This window comes from Mustela lutreola, chromosome 8, assembly GCF_030435805.1.
Source record: "Mustela lutreola isolate mMusLut2 chromosome 8, mMusLut2.pri, whole genome shotgun sequence".
NCBI classification, from domain to species: domain Eukaryota; kingdom Metazoa; phylum Chordata; class Mammalia; order Carnivora; family Mustelidae; genus Mustela; species Mustela lutreola.
In genome coordinates this window covers 66,770,879-66,790,308 of record NC_081297.1, presented here as the reverse complement: position 1 = coordinate 66,790,308, position 19,430 = coordinate 66,770,879, and the positions used below count along the sequence as shown (strand labels likewise).

The 19,430-nt window shown below is 40.2% G+C and overlaps 2 protein-coding genes across 8 annotated transcripts in view; one reads left to right on the top strand and one right to left on the bottom strand.

The window, feature by feature from the left end:
• Positions 1–11,354, bottom strand: part of SENP1 (SUMO specific peptidase 1) — a 48,789-nt gene extending 37,435 nt beyond the window's left edge. The window contains exons 1-6 of one of the 5 annotated variants that reach the window (XM_059185528.1): positions 11,110–11,354; positions 9,150–9,222; positions 7,099–7,145; positions 5,520–5,650; positions 3,695–3,779; positions 2,780–2,821 (exon numbers count right to left, since the gene is read on the bottom strand). In XM_059185528.1, coding sequence (XP_059041511.1) covers positions 2,780–2,821; positions 3,695–3,779; positions 5,520–5,650; positions 7,099–7,102 — 262 coding nt within the window. In that variant the 5' untranslated portion in view covers positions 7,103–7,145; positions 9,150–9,222; positions 11,110–11,354. Of the gene's footprint in view, positions 1–2,779; positions 2,822–3,694; positions 3,780–5,519; positions 5,651–7,098; positions 7,146–9,149; positions 9,223–9,824; positions 11,078–11,109 lie in introns of those variants that run through there. The other 4 variants (XM_059185527.1, XM_059185526.1, XM_059185530.1 and 1 more) reach the window with 4 other exon arrangements.
• PFKM (phosphofructokinase, muscle) overlaps positions 10,475–19,430 on the top strand; it is a 45,235-nt gene continuing 36,279 nt past the window's right edge. For 2 of the 3 annotated variants that reach the window (XM_059185522.1, XM_059185521.1), the window contains exons 1-2: positions 12,435–12,525; positions 13,164–13,286. In XM_059185522.1, the coding sequence (XP_059041505.1) occupies positions 12,444–12,525; positions 13,164–13,286 (205 nt within the window). In that variant the 5' untranslated portion in view covers positions 12,435–12,443. Of the gene's footprint in view, positions 10,496–12,434; positions 12,526–13,163; positions 13,287–19,430 lie in introns of those variants that run through there. The other variant, XM_059185525.1, reaches the window with a different exon arrangement.

The window sequence follows — 19,430 nt, the reverse complement described above, 5'->3', positions numbered from 1 at the left end:
TAGCTACCTCAATGGCATTTCACAAAGGCTTCAGCTTTTAAATGTAAGGGAAAAGCACAGGATCAGGCAGCCTGTCTGTTTAACCAGAACAAGGTGATTCCACCCCCACTCAATGAAAGCAATCAATGGTCTTCTACTACTGACGTAATCAAGCAGAGCTGGAGAGGAACCCAAATGGGGCTGTAGACACTATTTTTTAAGTGATGATTTAACTTCCTATTCTGTTAACATTAAGAAATCAGATTACAAACGCCACAAATAAGATTACTTAATACGTGCACCTATGCACACACAAAACTATAAGGAAATACACCAAAAGTTTAATTTTGGCTGTGCTCCAAAAAGAGAATGATGGGTATTTTCCTACCGGTCTCTACAAATCTTCTACAAGGACAGGCAATAGTTTTATGGACACAATGAAATAAGCTTTAAATTAAAAAAAAAAAAAAAGTATGTCAGGCAATTACTTATAATGAAAGTAAGCATCATCAGTTGCTCCTGTTAACTTTCAGGTTTAGTTTTATAAATAGCAGGATGCTTTAAATCATCTACTAAATGCCTGTCTGGCAACCTAATTTAACATATTTTCCAAAGATAAGATGATGATAATGATTCTAAGCATAAGCAAAATTGTTTTTCATCTTAATCTACTTTTCTGTTTAGTGTTTAAAATATTTCAATTTTCAATTGTTAATAAATTGAAAATAAAATCAAGATGTCTTAAAGGCTAACCAGCAGTAAATTATTAAAGTAAAAGAGCTGTATTTTCTCTAAAAATATTTTTTATATTAGTCTAATTTTAAGTGGATTAAGAAGCAGATTTTTGAAAAACTTGATACAGAGAGGCAGCAGATGCAGTAAAACAGGAAATCGTAAGTAAGCTCCAGACCCTAGATTCTAAAGTTTGGGGCTTTCCCATGATTGTTTTCACCTTGGAGAAAAGAGAATAGCAAGAAAGGAGACAAATACCAAGACAGAATGAGAAGACTAAGGCAGGTAAACTGGAGACCCCATCTTGCCCAATCAAGCAGTGAAGCTCAAAGTGACTGACCACAGAAAATCAATGTGGGGATTATAGGAAAAGAAGACATACAAAGGAGACACAATTCTGCAGGATTTACAATCAATTAGAATGGATGTGGCAAAGGAATGAAGTTAAGAAAAATATACACTAAAAAGTAGATTTAAATTAAAGACTTTAAGAAAAAAGTATTTAAACCATTGGCCTTCAGAGATTTAAAATCTGATTATCAGAGAGCAATCCTGGAACTCTGTGACACATCCGTACATTTGTTTGGTCAGGGATGAGATGAAATTTGGTGGAGGCACAAATCTAAATCCTCTGCTTCAGGCTGTAACTTAGAAAATGACTCTAATAGCTCAGCATCCGCATTTCAATATGGCTTTGTTATTCACTGTTGCTATTCACTATTCATCATCACATATACACTGTTATGAAGTAATTTTTTTCCTTTTCCTAAAAAATGGCCTTCAAATGAGAGGCAAAACTTCCATGTAAGATTTTGGTGCAGGAATCAACTTACAGGATGAGGACAAACATAGGAAAAATGTAACTCTCAAGAGTCATCTAATTCAGTAGAAAGCCAAGAATCTGGTCAAATATACCAGTCAAGAACATAAAGTTCTGAGATGATCTCGGATATATCCTTTATGAATATTAAGGGTGTAATGAAATTTTACTTTTTTTTGTAATAAAATTTTAAAGAAAAAAGGCTATACATACAAATGTTCTTATTACTTACAATAGCTAAAAATAGTGAGCGTGAAGAGGACCTAAACTACAGAGAAAATAATGAAGCAAATAAAGGCATGGGACCATTATCCTAAATCGTAGTCCCCTAGATCCCACTGCATTTCTGAATTTAAAATTTTTGGAATTTTAGAAAGATAACCTGGTATATATTATGTAACACTTCAAGGTATAATTTGAAGCTGCATCCTGTAATCAAACACATTGATACATCTGCGGTGAAATATATAAATACTCATATTTACAGAAACAAATAGAAGACAAAAATATAAATAGCTTCATGTCAGTTCATGTGGGTTTTGCCAAGGAATGAATTCAGGTCAGGTCAGTTTGGATGCCAAATGAATTATGAAAAGAATTTCTGGTTTTCAGAGCTTTTTGGATTTTCAATTTGCACATAAAGCACTGTAAATGTGCATATCAATTCCATGGATTATTAGAAATCAACAGAAAAAGGTAGACATGAAGAATAACATATAAATGGAAAACTAAAAATTAAAATATTGGACAAAAAAGATGATATGTATTGAATCATACGATGTGTATCATGTATGTACACATGGATAAGGCCACAGAATTGAGGGTTATGGTTAGCAGAATCTGAGTATAATTTTCTCTACATAATTATTATTCAGCAATTATTTTAAACTAAAAGCAAATATTCTATCCAATGGTAAATCAACATATGAAATTATAAATAACCTGAGTTCAAGTGGAAATATTAATGATCTTGTTTCATTATCCACTCAAATGTCCTTTCCCTAAGATTAATAATGAACTATCTAACCAGATGTCAGACTCTCTGCTCATCAGAAAGGCCTTTCCAATAGTTAATGATGGCAGAGTTATTTTCAGAGCCAGTTAACTGATTTTCCTATACAAACTATGCACATACTTTGTAGAGACCATTTCCCATACCAAGAGAGGAAATTCAGAGCCCAGGGTAAAGTACCGCCCACCTAAATGACATTTAAATATAATATAAATCTAAAAGATCATCATACTAACGTCTTTTTAGGGGAGGAGATCTCATCTTGCTGACAAAGAATCCTGAGGAAGCCAAATAACAATAATTATTATTTGCATTTCATATTTATCACCTCAGTTTATCCTTATAAAAATCCCATTAGGGCAGGTTCAACAGTATTACTAATATTTCCATATATGTGGGAAGGTGAGGAGACTGAAGCATGAGGAGTGATAAGACATAGGAAGGCACTATAATCTTCCTGGGTCGTACTGCCAGGAAGCTAACCAATAAAAACCTCTTAGTTTCCCCAAGACAGAGCCAGAAGATCACTGGGGGTCCTAACCTTAGGAAAGGGTCAGATGGAAAGTCGGGCAGGCCAGGGACTAGGAATAGCCTAGAGAATGCTGACTTCTGCCATGGATCACAAGCTGAACAGGCAAGCCCCTGAATATGCAAGCATGGCTGTGGCAGGTGCTAGATAGAAACATGTAATTAACATTTCCTGCCCTGATGGAGGGACAAGCTTGGATGGAAATAATTTGTCAGGATTCATGGTTTCAAGCAGAACAGAAATGGCTTACTCTGTGCTTTATGTCAATATAAAACACATATCCTGTACATCGTAGACACATATCTTCAAAATAAAACAAAACAAAAAAAGCCAAACCAAAGCTGTACTGCTTTTCACAATGACATAATGAACAAGTAAAAAAAAATGGACTCCCCCCCCCCCCAAAAAAAAACTTTTCCATTAAATATAAGTGGTTGAGACTAGGTCAGTAAAGTACTATAGTAACCTCCTCCCCCCGTCAACACACACAGTGATGTTTTAGTGGAGAAAATACCATTTTGCTTTTGACAATGTTTTCACTCTAGAGATGGTAAACACAGACAATTTGCTAGGAAGAAATCTGAATGGTACAAATGCTGTGACTCCAAGTAATATGTCATACCTGAATAATAATTTGGATTATAAGCCGTACTTCTTGTAGAACATGTATAAGATCGGTCCAAATTTCCTTCCCTGGAAGGTAAAATCTAAACAAAGCAAAAGATTTTTCTTAAATCACATTTTTCACAATAAAATGGAATAAAAACTTACGCTTGGAAAATATCATTAAACAAGATTATGATGTATTTCAGAATTCTATATAATTATATTTTTATATATTATAAAAAACCCTACATACTAATAAGAAAGGAAAACGCATAGACAATCTAATGAAATGACTGAGGCTTCAAGGGGAAAAACAGGCAAAGTATCTGTTATACAACTCAATTCAAAGAATGCTCATTAAAAGGTAGACATGCACATGGTATATCCTGTTCTGAAAGCCAGCTGTATCATCTATCAAAGAGGGTGACAAATGAACCTGGTTTTAACCTTTTGATAACTTCATACAGAAGTTCTTAATCAGGGGTGAGGCTGTACCCCAAATACCAATCTGGAAATGTGGGACTATATATTCAGTTACCAAAAATGATTATTGGAGGCAGATATTACAGGTAATTTAGTGCCCAAGGGCCAACAATGCTAAACATTCTGCTTTGCTTGGGAGAGATTCACACAGTAAAGAACTGTCTCATCTATATTAGTCATGGCTTTTCTACTGAGAAAGGCTGCTTTATTAATGCTCCTCAAACTTTAAAGTGCAAATAAACTAGCTGGGGACTTTTCTTTCTTTTTTTTTTAAATGTTTTCATTTCAGCATAGCTGACACACAATGTTACAGTTTCAGGTGTACAACATAGTGATCCAACTTTTCTATATGTTACACAATCCTCACCACAAATGTAGCTACCGTCTGTCACACCAGATTCCCTATGCTGTGCCTTTTATTTCTGTGACTTATTCATTCCATAACTGGAAGCCTGTACCTCCCACTCACCTTTCCTACTTTTCTCCACCCTCTCCCCTCAACCATCAGTTTTGTTCTCTGTATTTACAGATCAAATTCTGTTATTTATTTGCTTTGTTCTTTAGATTCCACGTATTAGTGAAATCATAAGATATCTGTCTTTCATAGTCTTATTTCACTTAGCATAATACTCTCTAGGTCTATGAATACTGTCACAAATGGCAAGATCTCATCCCTTCTATGGCTGCATGATATGTGTATACGTATACCACATCTTCCTTACCCATTCATCTGTCAGTGGATGTTTGGGTTGCTTCCATGTTTTGGCTATTGTAAATATTGCTGCAATAAACTAGGGGTGCATATATCTTTTTGATTTAGTGTTTTCATTTTCTTTGGGTAAGTACCCAGTAGAAAAATGATTGAATCATGTGGTATTTCTATTCAGCAGCTGGAAATTTTTAAAACCGTACATTCTAATTCAGTAGGTCTGGGGTAAAGCCTGGGATTCTGCATTTCTAACAAGCTCCCAAGGGATACTGTTGATGCTGGTCCTTTGAGAAATTACATTTTATAACATAGGGAAATCTCAGAGCTTCTGTATATTGATATATTTCCCCCCACTTAATGCTCAACAATTTTAAGACTCTAGTTGAAAAGGACACTGACCTGTGCTTTGGTAATTCTAATATGCACAGAAATAATAAAAAGTTTTCTAAAAGATACTATTCTCAAAAAACTCATACATAGCCTAGTTCTTGTCTTAAATTTAATATATTAAAAAGAATTCAAAACACCAGAAATATTGATTCTAAAAAGTTTATAATGTTTGTCCTTTTGAGTGTGCCATTTAAATTACATCAGATGAAAACTTAAGCCAAAGTAATTCATCAACTAAAGGAAGAAAATTATTCCTCACCTGATGGTCAGAAAATGAAAGCTGGTCCTCTGGAAAACCTGTGTGGGCCAGGAGATGGGTTTTGAATATGGAGTTGTGGTTCACTAAAGTTACTTCTCCAGCATCCATCCTCATCCTATCAGCAATATCATCTGGGGGAAAGAATCCAAATTAATTCAAGTCACATAATTCTTCAATAACTACTTTTCTATGAATAAATCAGTTCACCTAATAAAAATGACTCCCAAAGAACACCTCTATAATCAAATAAAATCCCTCTTTCAGAACTATTGGCCAGAAATCTCAAAATGTCACTGTCAAAAAGAGGCCCATGTGCAGAAATTGGCTCATTCGGAATTAACGGAGATCATCTATCTACCAAATAGTTCAAAACTTGTGCAAGTATTAAAAAAAAAACCCTTAACTCAAAGTTTTTTTAAAAAATGAAATTTTCCCTAAAAAAACTTTGAATGTTTTAACTGTAGAAAAAAATTTCACTATTAAAGAAAAGGGAAAAAAATTTCACCATTCAGAAACAAACACTGTTAACAGTTTCTTTCCTGTATCTAACTCAAAAAGATGCTTTAAAAATGAATCCACCTGAACTTTTTTCGGTAAAAAGTACCATTTATTCATATGGCTCTAAACAGATATCAGCTCCATTACTGTAATGCTATGGCAGAACCTTATTTTATAACCATTTTTGAGACCTTTGTTAATATAAAAGAGCTAGAATAGTAACAGATAAGAGTGACAGAACTCAGGTGACTTACAATGACATTAACGATTAGAGAAAAGTGAAACAAATGACCGGGGGAGAGAGAAGGTAGACTACGCAAAAGCAAAAAACAGAAGAGAAAAGACTAATGTGACTTTAAAAGGAGCACATGGAATGTTATAAGATCTAACTGTAAAAACTGTTCAACCTATTCCATATTGGCTACTAGTCCTGATCCTGTATTGATTGCTTTACAGATATAATGAACTATAAACAGCGTATAGTATAAACTATAAATATAAATAGTATAAACTATAAACAAATTATTGTAATCACAATTAATTTTCAATGCTACTAGCTAAATGAAATTTAAAATCTACCTTAATCAAGTTATTTATCATATGGAAGTTGGTATAACATAGTATGAAAGAATAAGGACTCTGGAACCAGGCTGCCTGAGTTTAAATTCTGGCTCTATCAGTTCTGGTTGTTTCTTAACCTCTGTGCCCCCATTTCCTTGTTAATATTAGGCACCGTGTAAGACACTTGTAAGAAATTAAATGAATTAATGTATTCTAAATACTCAGAACAGGGCCTGGCACATAATAAATGTTAGTGTGTTTCTGGCTTTTTCAATACAATGAACCAGAAAATGCTTCCAAAAGATGCTATAAACAATGTCTCAACCAAAAGAAAAATGCCTGGTGTTACATCTATTACATAATTAGGTTGAGACCTCCTTGAAGATTATTAAGCACAAAGATGCAAATACCAAAAATGTTAAAACAAAACAAAATAAAACAAAACAAACCTGTCTTTCGATTCAGCTTAACTAATCAGGGTAGCTAAAAGGACTGATTATTATTTCATAGTCAGACTTACCCATGTCAGATCTTTTCACATCACTGACTTTAGCAAGATACAAAGTCCTATAAAAGACAGAAAACAGAAATGTTACATACTGAAGCACCCCCTTCATATAATTATAGAACAGGAAGCCACACACAGTGTGGCTCAGCCACTCACATTTTTGTTCTCAGTAGAGAAAAATATAAGGTGGTGAGGAGAGATGACTTGATGGGAAGAGAATGGGAACTAAAACGAGCCAAGGCAATTCCAAACATTTCTGAACCTTGAGCTATATTAAAAAGCAATTATGGACTACCCACAGAATCACAGACTATTACAGCAAGAAGTTGAGAGTACCAACCCGTTGGAGATTAATTTGCATATGATCATAAAGTTAGTCAGTGACTGCACTGAAATTACAACCAAGAAATTCTTTGCAATCCATGGCTCTAATACCCCACGCTAAACTGTTTAATAAACAAGACAGATCTTACGGTGGTCCTATTAGACTTTTCTTCCATATGTTTTAGTCAGCAGCCAAATATAGATAGCTACTGATATTCTCAGAACAATCAAGATATACTTCCCAGTTGTACTAAAGTACTTTCTCTCCCATCATTAATCAAACTGTTACAAACCAAAGTCCCTTTGCCTACATGAAATTATTTTCTCCTCTGATGTATCTAATTTTCCCCAGAAAAAGGAATTTAAAAGCCTGCTTGGAACTAGGTTAATAAACATACCCTTGGCACACATGCTTCTTGGAAGAGGAGATTAGGAATGGTAAGAGTCACACTTACTATATTCATAATATCATTACCATAAACTATTTAAAGATTTTATTTCACAGAGAGAGAGATCACAAGTAGGCAGAGAGACAGGCAGGGGGTGGGGGGCGGTGGGGGAGAGCAGGCTCCCCCCTGAGCAGAGAGCCTGATGCGGGGCTCGATCCCGGGACCCTGAGACCGTGACCTGAGCCAAAGGCAGAAGCTTAACCCACTGAGCCATCCAGGCACCCTTACCATATTTTTAAAAAGATTGAGCCCTCATCAACTTTGGTTTGTTACCAACTTTATCAATCCACTTTAGCAATATCAAGGCTTCAATCTACTAAGGAGACTGGATGATGCTATTAGGTAATCCATATGGTCGCAAGGAAGTGCCCACATAAAGGAAGCCTGCTTGAGCTTTTCCTGGCACAGTTACAGACTAAGCAGAGTAATCATTTGATACCCAGTCTTGCTGGGGAGGATTCCCAAATAACTTAAGCCTTATATTTAGGCTTCAAGTATGTTTCCCAAATGTTCAACCTAACAAAAGGCTTCTATTTGGAAATTCTCCAGGTTATTCTATCCCCTTCCTCCTTTTTAAATAATTAATTCCCTGGGTTCCCCGTTAAGGGAAAAAATCCTATCAACCAACAAACTAGGAGTGGCTTTCTCACATTTCACTCTTTTGGCTATTTCATAAGTGTCATCACTAGTCTTTTTTGTTGATTTAAGGAAAATGCCAATTTAAAAGCTTGGTGCCCAGTTCAACAATCCCCATGTTACTTCTTTTGCATTACTAAGATAGAGGTAAAGAGGGAAGCAAGCAAGAAATTAAAGAATTTTGGAGACTATGTCCAGAGAGGTTAAATGACTTGCCTGAAATCACATAGATGGGGAAAAGGGAAGATAAAAATCCAGGATATCCTAACTCCCAAGAAAATGTGCCTTTAGCAAACACCACAAAACGTGGTATCCTTTAACATATCTTCATTCAAGGATTCATATACTTTGTCAAGATAAAATTCACCTCTTGGGGGTGGTCCTGGGGGGATCGACACTGTTTAATAAGTTTAATATTTAAAGCCCCACGTTTACATTTTAATACAAATACATCCACCTTCTTCAGTGTGCTTATGTTACTTTCTTTTTGCCTTTTGCATTTACATTAGAAGAGATATTTTACTCCAAGATTCACCATGAAATTCTGGATCTAGAAACTTTGATGCCACCAAATTCTCCCAAGCCTAAGAACTTTTCCCTTTCAAGAAAAGTATTCTAATAACATTTCCTAGTTCACACTGGTCATCAACTTACTAAAAGAATACAAGCTGTTACAGGCATTCAGGTGAAATCAACTTAACAGCTGAACACAAAAGTAACAGGAGATCTGAAAGAAAAAAAAAAGATGGCAAAGTCTTGATGGTAACAGAATGTAACAAGTAGAACAAAACATGTATAAGCTTACAGACAAAGGTGGTTATAAAAGAGAATGTTTACAGTTACCATGAAGTTACTAGAAAGTATGTATTGAGGAGCGCAATTAGCTTTATCCAGGACCAAATGTGGTTAGGATAATTTATGATATGAGAAGGGTGTGGAAGTGATCTTGTGAATCATCCTACTCTGAACTGTGGATATATGTAAGTTTGCAGTATATTATCACGTATTTGTTTTTGTTTCTCAAACTTTTACATGTAACCTCTCCCAATCAGACTCTCAACACCTTAACACTTGAACACCTTAAAACACTAAGCATTCAACTGCTTTAGTACACAAACATTTACTGTGCACCAGTTCCGTACGTGGTACTAGGGATACAAAGACGAGTAACAACTGGTCCCTGCTGCTGAAACACTGTCTCCTGGGAGAAACCAGATCCATCAACAGATACTTATAGCAAGAAAATAAAGCTGGTGCATTGGCAAGAGGCGTGGGAGTCAGGTAAAGAAAAGGAAAGACTTTCAAAGCGGTAGTCAAGAGTTACATCACCTTAGCCTGAAGTGGCAGAACCTGTTTTTTAATCCATGTGCTCCCTCCAGATTTAACTCATCCGACGGGGGACATGAAGACCATGTTTGCAGCAGGGATAATTAATTGCAATCGGGCAAAAATGAATGGGACTTCTCAAAATAAACACGAAATGAGTCTTCCAAAATTGGGACGAAAGGGAAAACGGGATCTCTAAATTGGAAGAAGGTTGTGGGATCATGCTTAAGAGATGCGTAAGGCTTCACTGCCACTGTCATTTCAAATTCAGTGCCATCTATCTTTCAACACGAGGGCTTCACACAAATTATCTCTACAAAGGATAAAGATTTAGGAGATAATGTGACCTACTCCATTCAGAAAATCCGATTAGAACAAAGACCCTAAATAAAAAAGGTGGTAGCCTACATAAGGCTTTACATACACCTCACAAGCATCACCACTCCCCCCCAAACGAGTGTACCAAATGTGAAGTGAAATGACCTTAAAAAGGCTGACTCGAAAGTGATAAAGGAGTGAGTTATTGCCAACAAGATAGTGAAAACACTGCAGAGGCACCGATAAACAGAAATCACCAAGCTCAAGAGAAGCCGGGCATATATCCAGAGAGACCACGTTAGGGTACAACCGAGAAAGAGACGGTTCAAGGGAATGACCAGGAGGCCATGAGCCAGGTAAGCAAACCGTGGCGGTGAAGGGGCTTTTCATAACCTGGGCAGGAGGGTCCAGCCGTGTCTCTCTGGTGGTGGCACTAGCGAGATCACACCTCAGGGAGATACCACAGAGTGAAAGAGTTGGAGAAATGTTTACGTGAGACGCAGAAGTAGTCGAGAAACACCATTCGGGTCTCAAGAAAGGCGGGAGAAGCAGGTGTTAACAGAAAGCTGAGCTTCCCGGTGAAATCAGCTTTCGCTTGACAGGAGAGACCCTGCCCGGGCGGGAAAGCCCCGAAATCCCCACCGGCCTCTTCCCCACAAGCAGCGCCGGGCGCTGAGACCGGGCCCGCGGTACCGGCAGGGAGACGGCCCCTCCTCGACCCAGGAGAAAGGGGACTGAAGGAACGGCCTCGGGAAGCCTAACTAACGGCCGCCAGCCAGAGCGCGGCCGGTGGAGAGCAGGGGGGAGGGGAGGTGGTCCCAGGGGGCGGGGCAGAGGAAAAAGCGCCGTCCCCACCGCCCTCCCCGCTTCCGCCCAGCCCAGCCCAGGCTGCTGGGCCCGGACCGGCACTGCCTCCCGGCCCAGGCTCCCTCCATCCCCACCCCTCCCCCAGCTTCCCGCCGCCACTCACCGAACCGGAACCGGCTGCTATGCGAAGGGGTTTCCGGCCGGGCGCGGAACGCAAAACCCGGGAACCGCCGCGAACCGGAACAGCCTCCACAACACCGGAAGAGCCTCCCGGTGGCTGCGGAGGGGCGAGGGGGTGGGGCGGAAGGTCAAAGAGCAGAGTTGAGGAACCGGAGAACGCCTGCGCAGTGTGGCCAGGCCTGAGAAGCTCAAGGACCATCTAAGGCTGAACTCATTAATTTCCCTCTTCCCTTTTCAGCGTGGGGTTTTTCTCGTTCCCGTTCTCGGATTACTGTTAGTGTACCCGTCGTCCTTCGCTTTTTTCTGTTCCCTCGATCCCTTTGCGCGCGGTCTTCTGGTTCCGCTCGGCGATTTTTGCTTTCGCTCTGGTTTCCATGGCAGCTTTTCGCTGTGGCCCTCCCTCCACCGGCGGGAACTTGTAGCCGGCTTGACAGATGCAGTCCTGAGGGCTGAATCGAGCTCTGTATCGTGTTTTATTGAGAATCACGGAATGCTGATGCTTGTAGTGGTTGTGGGAAATACTTTACACTAAGTTTCAGGGACGTGAAGTCATTTCCCAAAGTTATAAAGTGCTCGGCAGATCTGGGAACAGGGAAAAAGTTTCTTAACTTGCAGTCCTGTGTTCTTCACATCACATCATGCTTGATTGCCATTGGGGGCGGGAGTGGAAGCGTTTTAGGATTAGCCGAGGTTAGACTCCGGAAACGTGTAGAACCTTGCAGAACTATGGAGGCGTTTGAGACATGGGCAGAGGTGTGAGGAAAGCTATTGGGGGTCCACCAGAGATCTACTGTTCCCAGTAAGAATAGAAAAGGACCCAGGTGTCGGCCCTCTGAAGAACTAAATGGCCGTGGTGGTGTTCCTGTGACTGAATGGATTAACATGTAATCGGTGCTCCACTTTCAAAAAGAAAATAATGGGAAGAAATGGGTTTTTTTTTCATTCAGGCTTTTTGCCAAGTCCTTCAACGTGACCTCTGGACCCAGGCCCTTTCCAGAAGTCTTGGAGAAATGCTTCTGAGTAGGCCCTCCAGACCTCGGAAGTCTGAGCTCAGACTTAAATAAGGGGAACCTCTGGATGCCCTAGCCTTTTACCTGCTCTGGGGAAAAGGAGATGCTTGTTGAATTCAGGCGATCTTGCCCTGTCAAATATATAAAAGGAAATTCTTTGTATCTCTTCATATACTGATACTTTATTTTGTCATGTCCTAAGGCCTTCAGTAGTGAGCGTACCTGATCCATGTCTGTTTTTCCAACTTAACCATTCCACGGTTCTGTTCATATGGCTTAACTCCATCTCTATTTCTAGGAGACAGCCATGCGGAAAGAGGAATTTCATCTGAAATTTTTCATGTGTGTGATTCAGTCTCGCGGGTTAGTCAGGCCTCCTCAGCGCACAGGTACCATTGTCTCCCGGTCATACTCCAGTGAGGGATGGCTTCTCTTGCAGGGAGTTTGAATATAGGATGTGAAGCGTACTAGTCTAATGTAGGTGTTAGGGGCCAACTGACTTTATTCCATCCCTAATATAGTAAAATAGCTGTCTCTGAGCTCTTTTTTAAGAATACAATATATCAGGTGAGATTTGGGGCTCATATGTGGGAATAGGCCCAGGCAGATAAAAAACACAGACCTGGGAGTTGAGGAAGAACATGACTTATAGCACATGAGCTGGTATTTGATTTCTCTGTGCTTTGTGAATCCCTTTCTGGACTCATCTCTCAAAGTCCTTGTTACGACTGTAATTGACAATAAAATCTATAAGATAGAGTCCCAAAGAGAAATGGTTTTCTATTCTACCATAGTCTCAAGGTAGCTAATGACATGTTCTGCTTTTCTCTCTTTTATGTCAAAAGAACAGAACCTTTTTAACGGTAAGATAGTTGTTGAGAAAAGTCATGATTTCTGTAATTTTTCATTGGATCATGGGGGAAAAGACTCTGGACAGCTAAGAGTTACAGAGGAAATGAATGAGAATAAGTAGCATTCCCTTCCCTGAATCCCACCTTGAGGGTAACCTAGCGATATTGCTTCTCAGCTGGGGAAGCTTCAACTTCCAGCATGCTCATACAAAAGCCACCACCTGAGACAGACAACTTGAAGTCTCTACATGCTATGGATGATCCAGGCACCATGGAAGGCATACCTGTTTTGAAAAATGGTGAGGCATCTGGTTAAACAAGGGGGTGGGGAGAGGTGGAAAGGAGTATTGGGAAATGAAGTTTATGCATACATTATAAATTAGGATACAACTACCAAATTTGAATTAAGACACGGAGAAAATTTGTGTGTGTGTAGTGGGGGAGACATTGAGAGAGAGAGAGAGTAGGCGATCATCTGAGAAACTAGAAACTCTAGAAGAAGAGAGTAGAGCTCTATGAAAAAACATCTTGATTTAATCACTAGTGATTCAGTTGGCTTCCTCATGCCTGTCTGGACTAAGCTAGGGTATCCTGTTATCAGCAACCTGAATCAACAACCTGAAATCCAAAAAAATAGATTACATAAAGAAGTTATTATATTACAAAGTAGTTCTAAATATTGTAAAAAATATTCATCTTAGGAATCCATTTAGTAACAAATTTCTCTTGTATATTTTGAGTAGTGTTTAACTCAAAAACAATTTATATAAGATATCAGAAACATCTACATTTCCTCTCAAGTGAAATACATCTATATTGGAGTCAGTTTACAGCAAACATTTATTGAGTTCTCACTATGTGCCTAATACACTAGAAATAATAGGGACAATGTAAAAATTGTATATAAAGACATAACCTTGTCACTTTTCTAATAGTTTACAGTTTGAAAATGACTTATTGAAGTCCAACTCCCCATATTTGAGGAAGAACTTCAAGTCTAAAATGGTCTTCCTCAAGACATTAACAAGTTCATTGGAGTAATCAGTCTCAGCACCTGTGAAATACACGGCAGTATTTATTCTATTTTTTATTTTATTTTTTAGAAAAGATTTTATTTTTATTTATTGGAGAGAGTGTGTGTCTCTGTACAAGCAAGGGGGAAGGACAGAGAGAGAAGTAGACACCCCCCTGAGCAGGGAGCCCCAAGTGGGTCCTGGGATGGTGACCGGAGCCGAAGGCAGACTCTTAACAGACTGAGCGACCCAGGCACCCCTCAATAATTTTTTCAAACAGTTACTATTCAAAATCATTAATAAATGAGAAAATGAGCTAGTCACTTTCCCTTTCCCCAAGGAGCCTATGATCAAGAAAGGAGATAGAATGAGAGAGCATGTAAGCGAAGAGCTTAATAGCTTTGGTCCAAAATGCTGAATTTCCAAGGAGAATGTCATTGAGAAGTCGGGAAGGGGGGGAGAAGTGGACCTCTTAGGCAGAGTTTTACTTTGGTAGGGTATCACATGGCAAAGTCCTAAGCTTTGAAATGCATAAACTCTAGCTTAATTCGGTCTCATTTTAGTGAACCTAGAGTTAACCATACTTACAAGAAAATGATTTATACACAAGAATATTAACTTATTAAGATGTTGGAACAATAGATGTCTATATATGACAATTTTGTGTGGTCTGTGTCTCTTTAATCGACTTGCTTTGCCCATCCATGAATAGCTGCTAGGTATAAGAAGTAAGCCCACCTGGTGGCCCGTCCTACACTTACTTGAATTTGTATAGATTATTTTTTATATGCCCTTGTTTTCCCTGCTTTTCCCATTTTCATTTTACTCTATACCTAAAATTCACCTCAGACCCCTTAGCTCTAATGATCCACTTGGAGTCGGTTCTGTGGTTTGAACTTAGCATTATTCCACAAACAAAATTCTTGGGACACCTGGGTGGCTCAGTCAGTTAAGCTGCAGTCTTCAGCTCAGGTCATGATCCCAGGGTCCTGGGATCCAGTCCCACATCGGGCTCCTTGCTCGGCAGGGAGCCTGCTTCTCTCTCTGCCTCTGCCTGCTTGTGTGTGCACGCTCTCTCTCTCTCTCTCTCCCTCTCTCTGACAAATAAACAAATAAATAAATAAAATATTTAAAAAACAAAACAAAACACTGAGGCTTCTGGTGAGAGCTACAGTGAACCCTTCCAGCTTTCCCCCTAGAGATGGAGAATCAAATGTCTTCCCAATTAGTCCCATTTGGACCTCTGCCTCTCTCCCTGCCTGCTTCCTTTCTTCTTTCCTTCCTCCTTTTTATTCCTTCCAAGAAAATTGAGCATATACTATGTCAGGCACTGTAGTTGGCACTGGGAATAGATAGTAGCAAACAAAACAGGTACATTGCCTACTCTCTTCAAGTTTATAGTCCTGTAGGAGTAAGACAGCAATCACATCATCACACACAGATCATTAGAATGATGCTACTACGGTGAAAATAATGCCACATAATCAGTGGGTAAAAACAGGGTAACTAATCTGGCCGGAGAATTGGAAAAACCCTTTTAAGGAATACCTGAAAGATGCATATGCATTACCCAGGAAAAGGGGAAAGAAGAGCTTTTTGGAAAAGGGGACAGTAGGATCTGAATTGAGGAGTTTGGCTTATTGGAGGAGCAGAGAAGGCCAGCACAGCTTGGGTTAGAGAAGAGTAGTTGGAGATTGAACTATAAAGATAAGAGCCAAATTACACTGTGCCTTCTAGGTCTTACCACTCCTCCACTATAGGAACTCACTGAAGAGTGACAGGATGTGGCTCCTGGGTTGAGAATGACTTGGAGTGGGCAGGAGGGGTTATGTGCTCTGGCAGGATGGGAAATGCCACCTCCTGGCTCCTCTCCACCTAGGGCATAAGCGAGGAAATGCCATCAAATCTGGTTGGCAGAGGTGAGCCCAGAACTACTGATGCCGCAGCACCCCAAAACCCTTGCCTGATCTCCCCCTGCTGAAGATTGCATAGGGACTCCCCACGAGGCTGTGTGTGGACAAGGTGAGCTCTAATCCTGATGGAAAATGGAACACGTTTTGTTTCTAATATCACACTTGGCAGGGAAGCAGTTGCTGTTACTATCTTCTCTGACTCCTTGCAGCTTAGAATAGACCAGCTCTGCCTGTACTGTGACGAGGCCGACTGCATGTGTGTGTGTGTTTTGTGTGTGTGTGTGTGTGTGTGTGTGTGTGTGTGTGTATGTTTCTCAGCAATGGAGGAACAGAAGGAAGCCATTTGGTCCTGCCTGCACTGGGACACAGCAAGGGGATGAGTCACCTAGGCCCTCAACCTTTGCAAAGAAAGATGGTTAGAATTCCCAGAAAGCTGAGAGCATGAGACGAGGACCTCCAAAACAAAGGCTCAGGGGGTAACAGTAGCTTTGTGTGCCAGGCTCTGATCCAGCAGATCCAACCACCCACTAGACCCAGAGCCTCTCCTCTGCATATACCTCTCCTGGCCCCTGATGGACAACAAGCCTTGGCAATCTGGGACTCCTGAGATGACTTCTTATTGGGCTGCAAATGAGCAAGTGTACCAGGACAGTAGTGTTTCCGCTTCTGCCCGCTGTGTTACCACTTATCCCTAGAAGCTGAGACCTTACTACCATATTCCTTCCTTCATTTAGACAATCTGTCACCAGGATTGCCCAGTTCCCAGCACTGTTCGGTTCCTTTGACAGTAAGACTGTCAAAACCACCCACATCCTGGTTTATGCAGACCAGGATGCAAAGTTTCTTCAACACTGTGGATGCAACTGATAGATGAAGGTGATTGCTACAGCCCAAGTTTCTTCCAAGCGGGTGTAATTGTTTCCTGCATTAGAGACAAGGTTTTCCATCTATAGATGCTATGTTATAAGTAACCTGAGCGTCTGTACTCTTGTTAAAGGAAAATCAGTGAGAGTTCTGCCTCTGTAAAGACTGTCTTAATCTCAGCCTAGTTGCCACTCAGCATTGATCTCCTGGTCCCAACCTACTAGGACCAGCTCCAGAGAACTTGAATTTTCATGAAACTGAAATGCTCAGGTCTCTTCAACTGTCAACTGAATTGGGAAGATCATTGAGTAAGAAAATAACCATAAGGTTATTTGTCTTCTCTGTTCTGATAGCCCACAAAGCTTACTTCTTTAAGGAAAGAAAATGTTTATCTGGTCCAAGTTTGAGACTACATACCTCAGCTGAAGGGTTGATTTTCCTTTGCCCCTCTCAAGACTTGAAGGTGGCACCTTCAACCTATAATGGCGGTTATCTTGTTACCTGTGACCTCTTTCTTGAGCCAGTTTTCCCAGGAACTTGATCCTAATGGGTGAAGATAGGAGTCATCCATGCTTTCTGGCCATGCAAATTTACTTTTCAAGTGATGGTTGTCTTGGACCTCTACATCTTGCAACAATCATTCTCAAACTTTTTTGTGCATCAGAATTACCTGGTGGGCTTGTTAAACCACATAGTTGAACCCCTGTCCCAAGAGTTTCTGATTTAGGAGGTTCCAGGTAGGACCCAAGAATTTGCATTTCTGACAAGCATCCAGGTGATGCTAAATCTGCTAGACTGGAACTGAGAACCATTGTCTTAAGCCAGGGCCCTATGTCAGAAACATTAATATTAGTGGATAGCGGAGGGTGCTCTGTTTCCAGGGGTCATCTTGTCCCAGACAGAGCTAAAGATGACTCTTCAGGGCAGACAGTGGTTTTGTGCCCATGTCTAGGGTCTGCCCATAAAGAGCTTCCATTCTGGTGGAGGAAAACAGATTATAGTCAGAGGATGACTAGATGAGATCCAGGAATTGTGTAGAAGTGAGAGGACCAGATAGATATTTGTTTCAACTCAGAAGTTCACACCTAGTTGCTGTATGTGTTTCATTTCAACCCACCAAGTCTCTGTTGCCCATTTACAACTCTAGTTCTAGTCCAAAGGAAATCTTGGTCCTCCTTTGTGACACTCCTACCTTGTTCTGCCTCAGGACCTTTGCATTTGCTATTCTCCCTATCTGAAAGAAAGCTCTTCCTCTAAAGGGTAGCATGGTTTTCTTTCACATTCATTCAAACATCCTCCTAGAATGTCATCTCAGCAGGGTCTTTCCAGGCCACCCTATTTAAGATAGCACATTTGTCACTCTGCTTCTTTGCCCTGCTTTATTTTTCTTCAAAGCACTTAACACTATTTATTTTCTTAGAGATCTTATTTATTTGAGAGAGCGCGCAAGAGAGAGCATGAGCAGGGGAGCATGAGCAGGGGAAGGGCAGAAGCAGGCTCCCTGCTGAGCCCTATGTGGAACTCAATCCCAGGATGCTGGGATCAGGACCTGAGCCCAAGGCAGACACTTAACTGATTGAGCCACCCAGGCCTCCCTTGACTAATTTGTTTATTATCTGCTTTCCTCACTAGAATGTAAGCTCCATGAAGACTGACAAGTTTTTTGTTTTTGTTTTTGTTTTTTCAATCCTGGATCCCCTTGAGTCTAGGACAGTGCGTAACATATAATAGGTGCTCTGTATTTGTTGGCTGAATATTGGAAACCTATAGTATGCTGTTTCCTATTCTCTTGGGTGAGAGTCACAGCTGGATGACTACCATGCCTATTTCTCGTTCCTAAATGTCCTGGCGCACCATTACTAGCATCATTAACATGATCTTTATCCTCTTCATCATCTTGCCGCAGTGGTCTAACTGTAGATCCGTGCCCACTCCCTAGTCATGACACTAACACTGGAGTAGTGAATGGGCTCGTGGGTATGGCATATGCCATTCTCTTAATTGTCCCCCATCTGTGCCGGCCTTAGGTAATCCTTGTTAAAGAAATCCTCTGTCTTCATGAATTACTCAGATTCCTGGCTATAGTATCTAGCTTTATCCTGGTTTGGAAGGTACTGTTCCAAACTTTCTGTAACTTCATTTGACTATCCACTCCTTAAGAGGACTAATGGCCACAGCATCATGAACCAGGCACGTTAGAATACCTCAACTGGGTTACCGAAGTGCTCTTCCTATCTAGCTGCTACAGAATTATCTTTAAACATCTTCTGACATTTCTCTCCTCCAGAATACCTTCTTTGTTGTTTTTTTTTTAAAGATTTTACTTATTTATTTGACAGACAGAGATCATAAGTAGGCAGAGAGTCAGGCAGAGAAAGAGAGAGAAGGAAGCAGGCTCCCCGTGGAGCAGAGAGCCTGATGTGGGGCTCAATCGTAGGATCCTGGGATCATGACCTGAGCTGAAGGCAGAGTCTTTAACCCACTGAGCCACACAGGTGCCCCCAGAATACCTTCTTTTATAATAACTATAACTTTTGCACTTAATCTTCGCCTGGACTTCATGTCAACATCCTCATAGCTAACTGATATATGGAGAGTTCTGGGAAGTACAGGAGAACTTTCTAAATGCCTTCCTGTACTCTGAGATTAATAT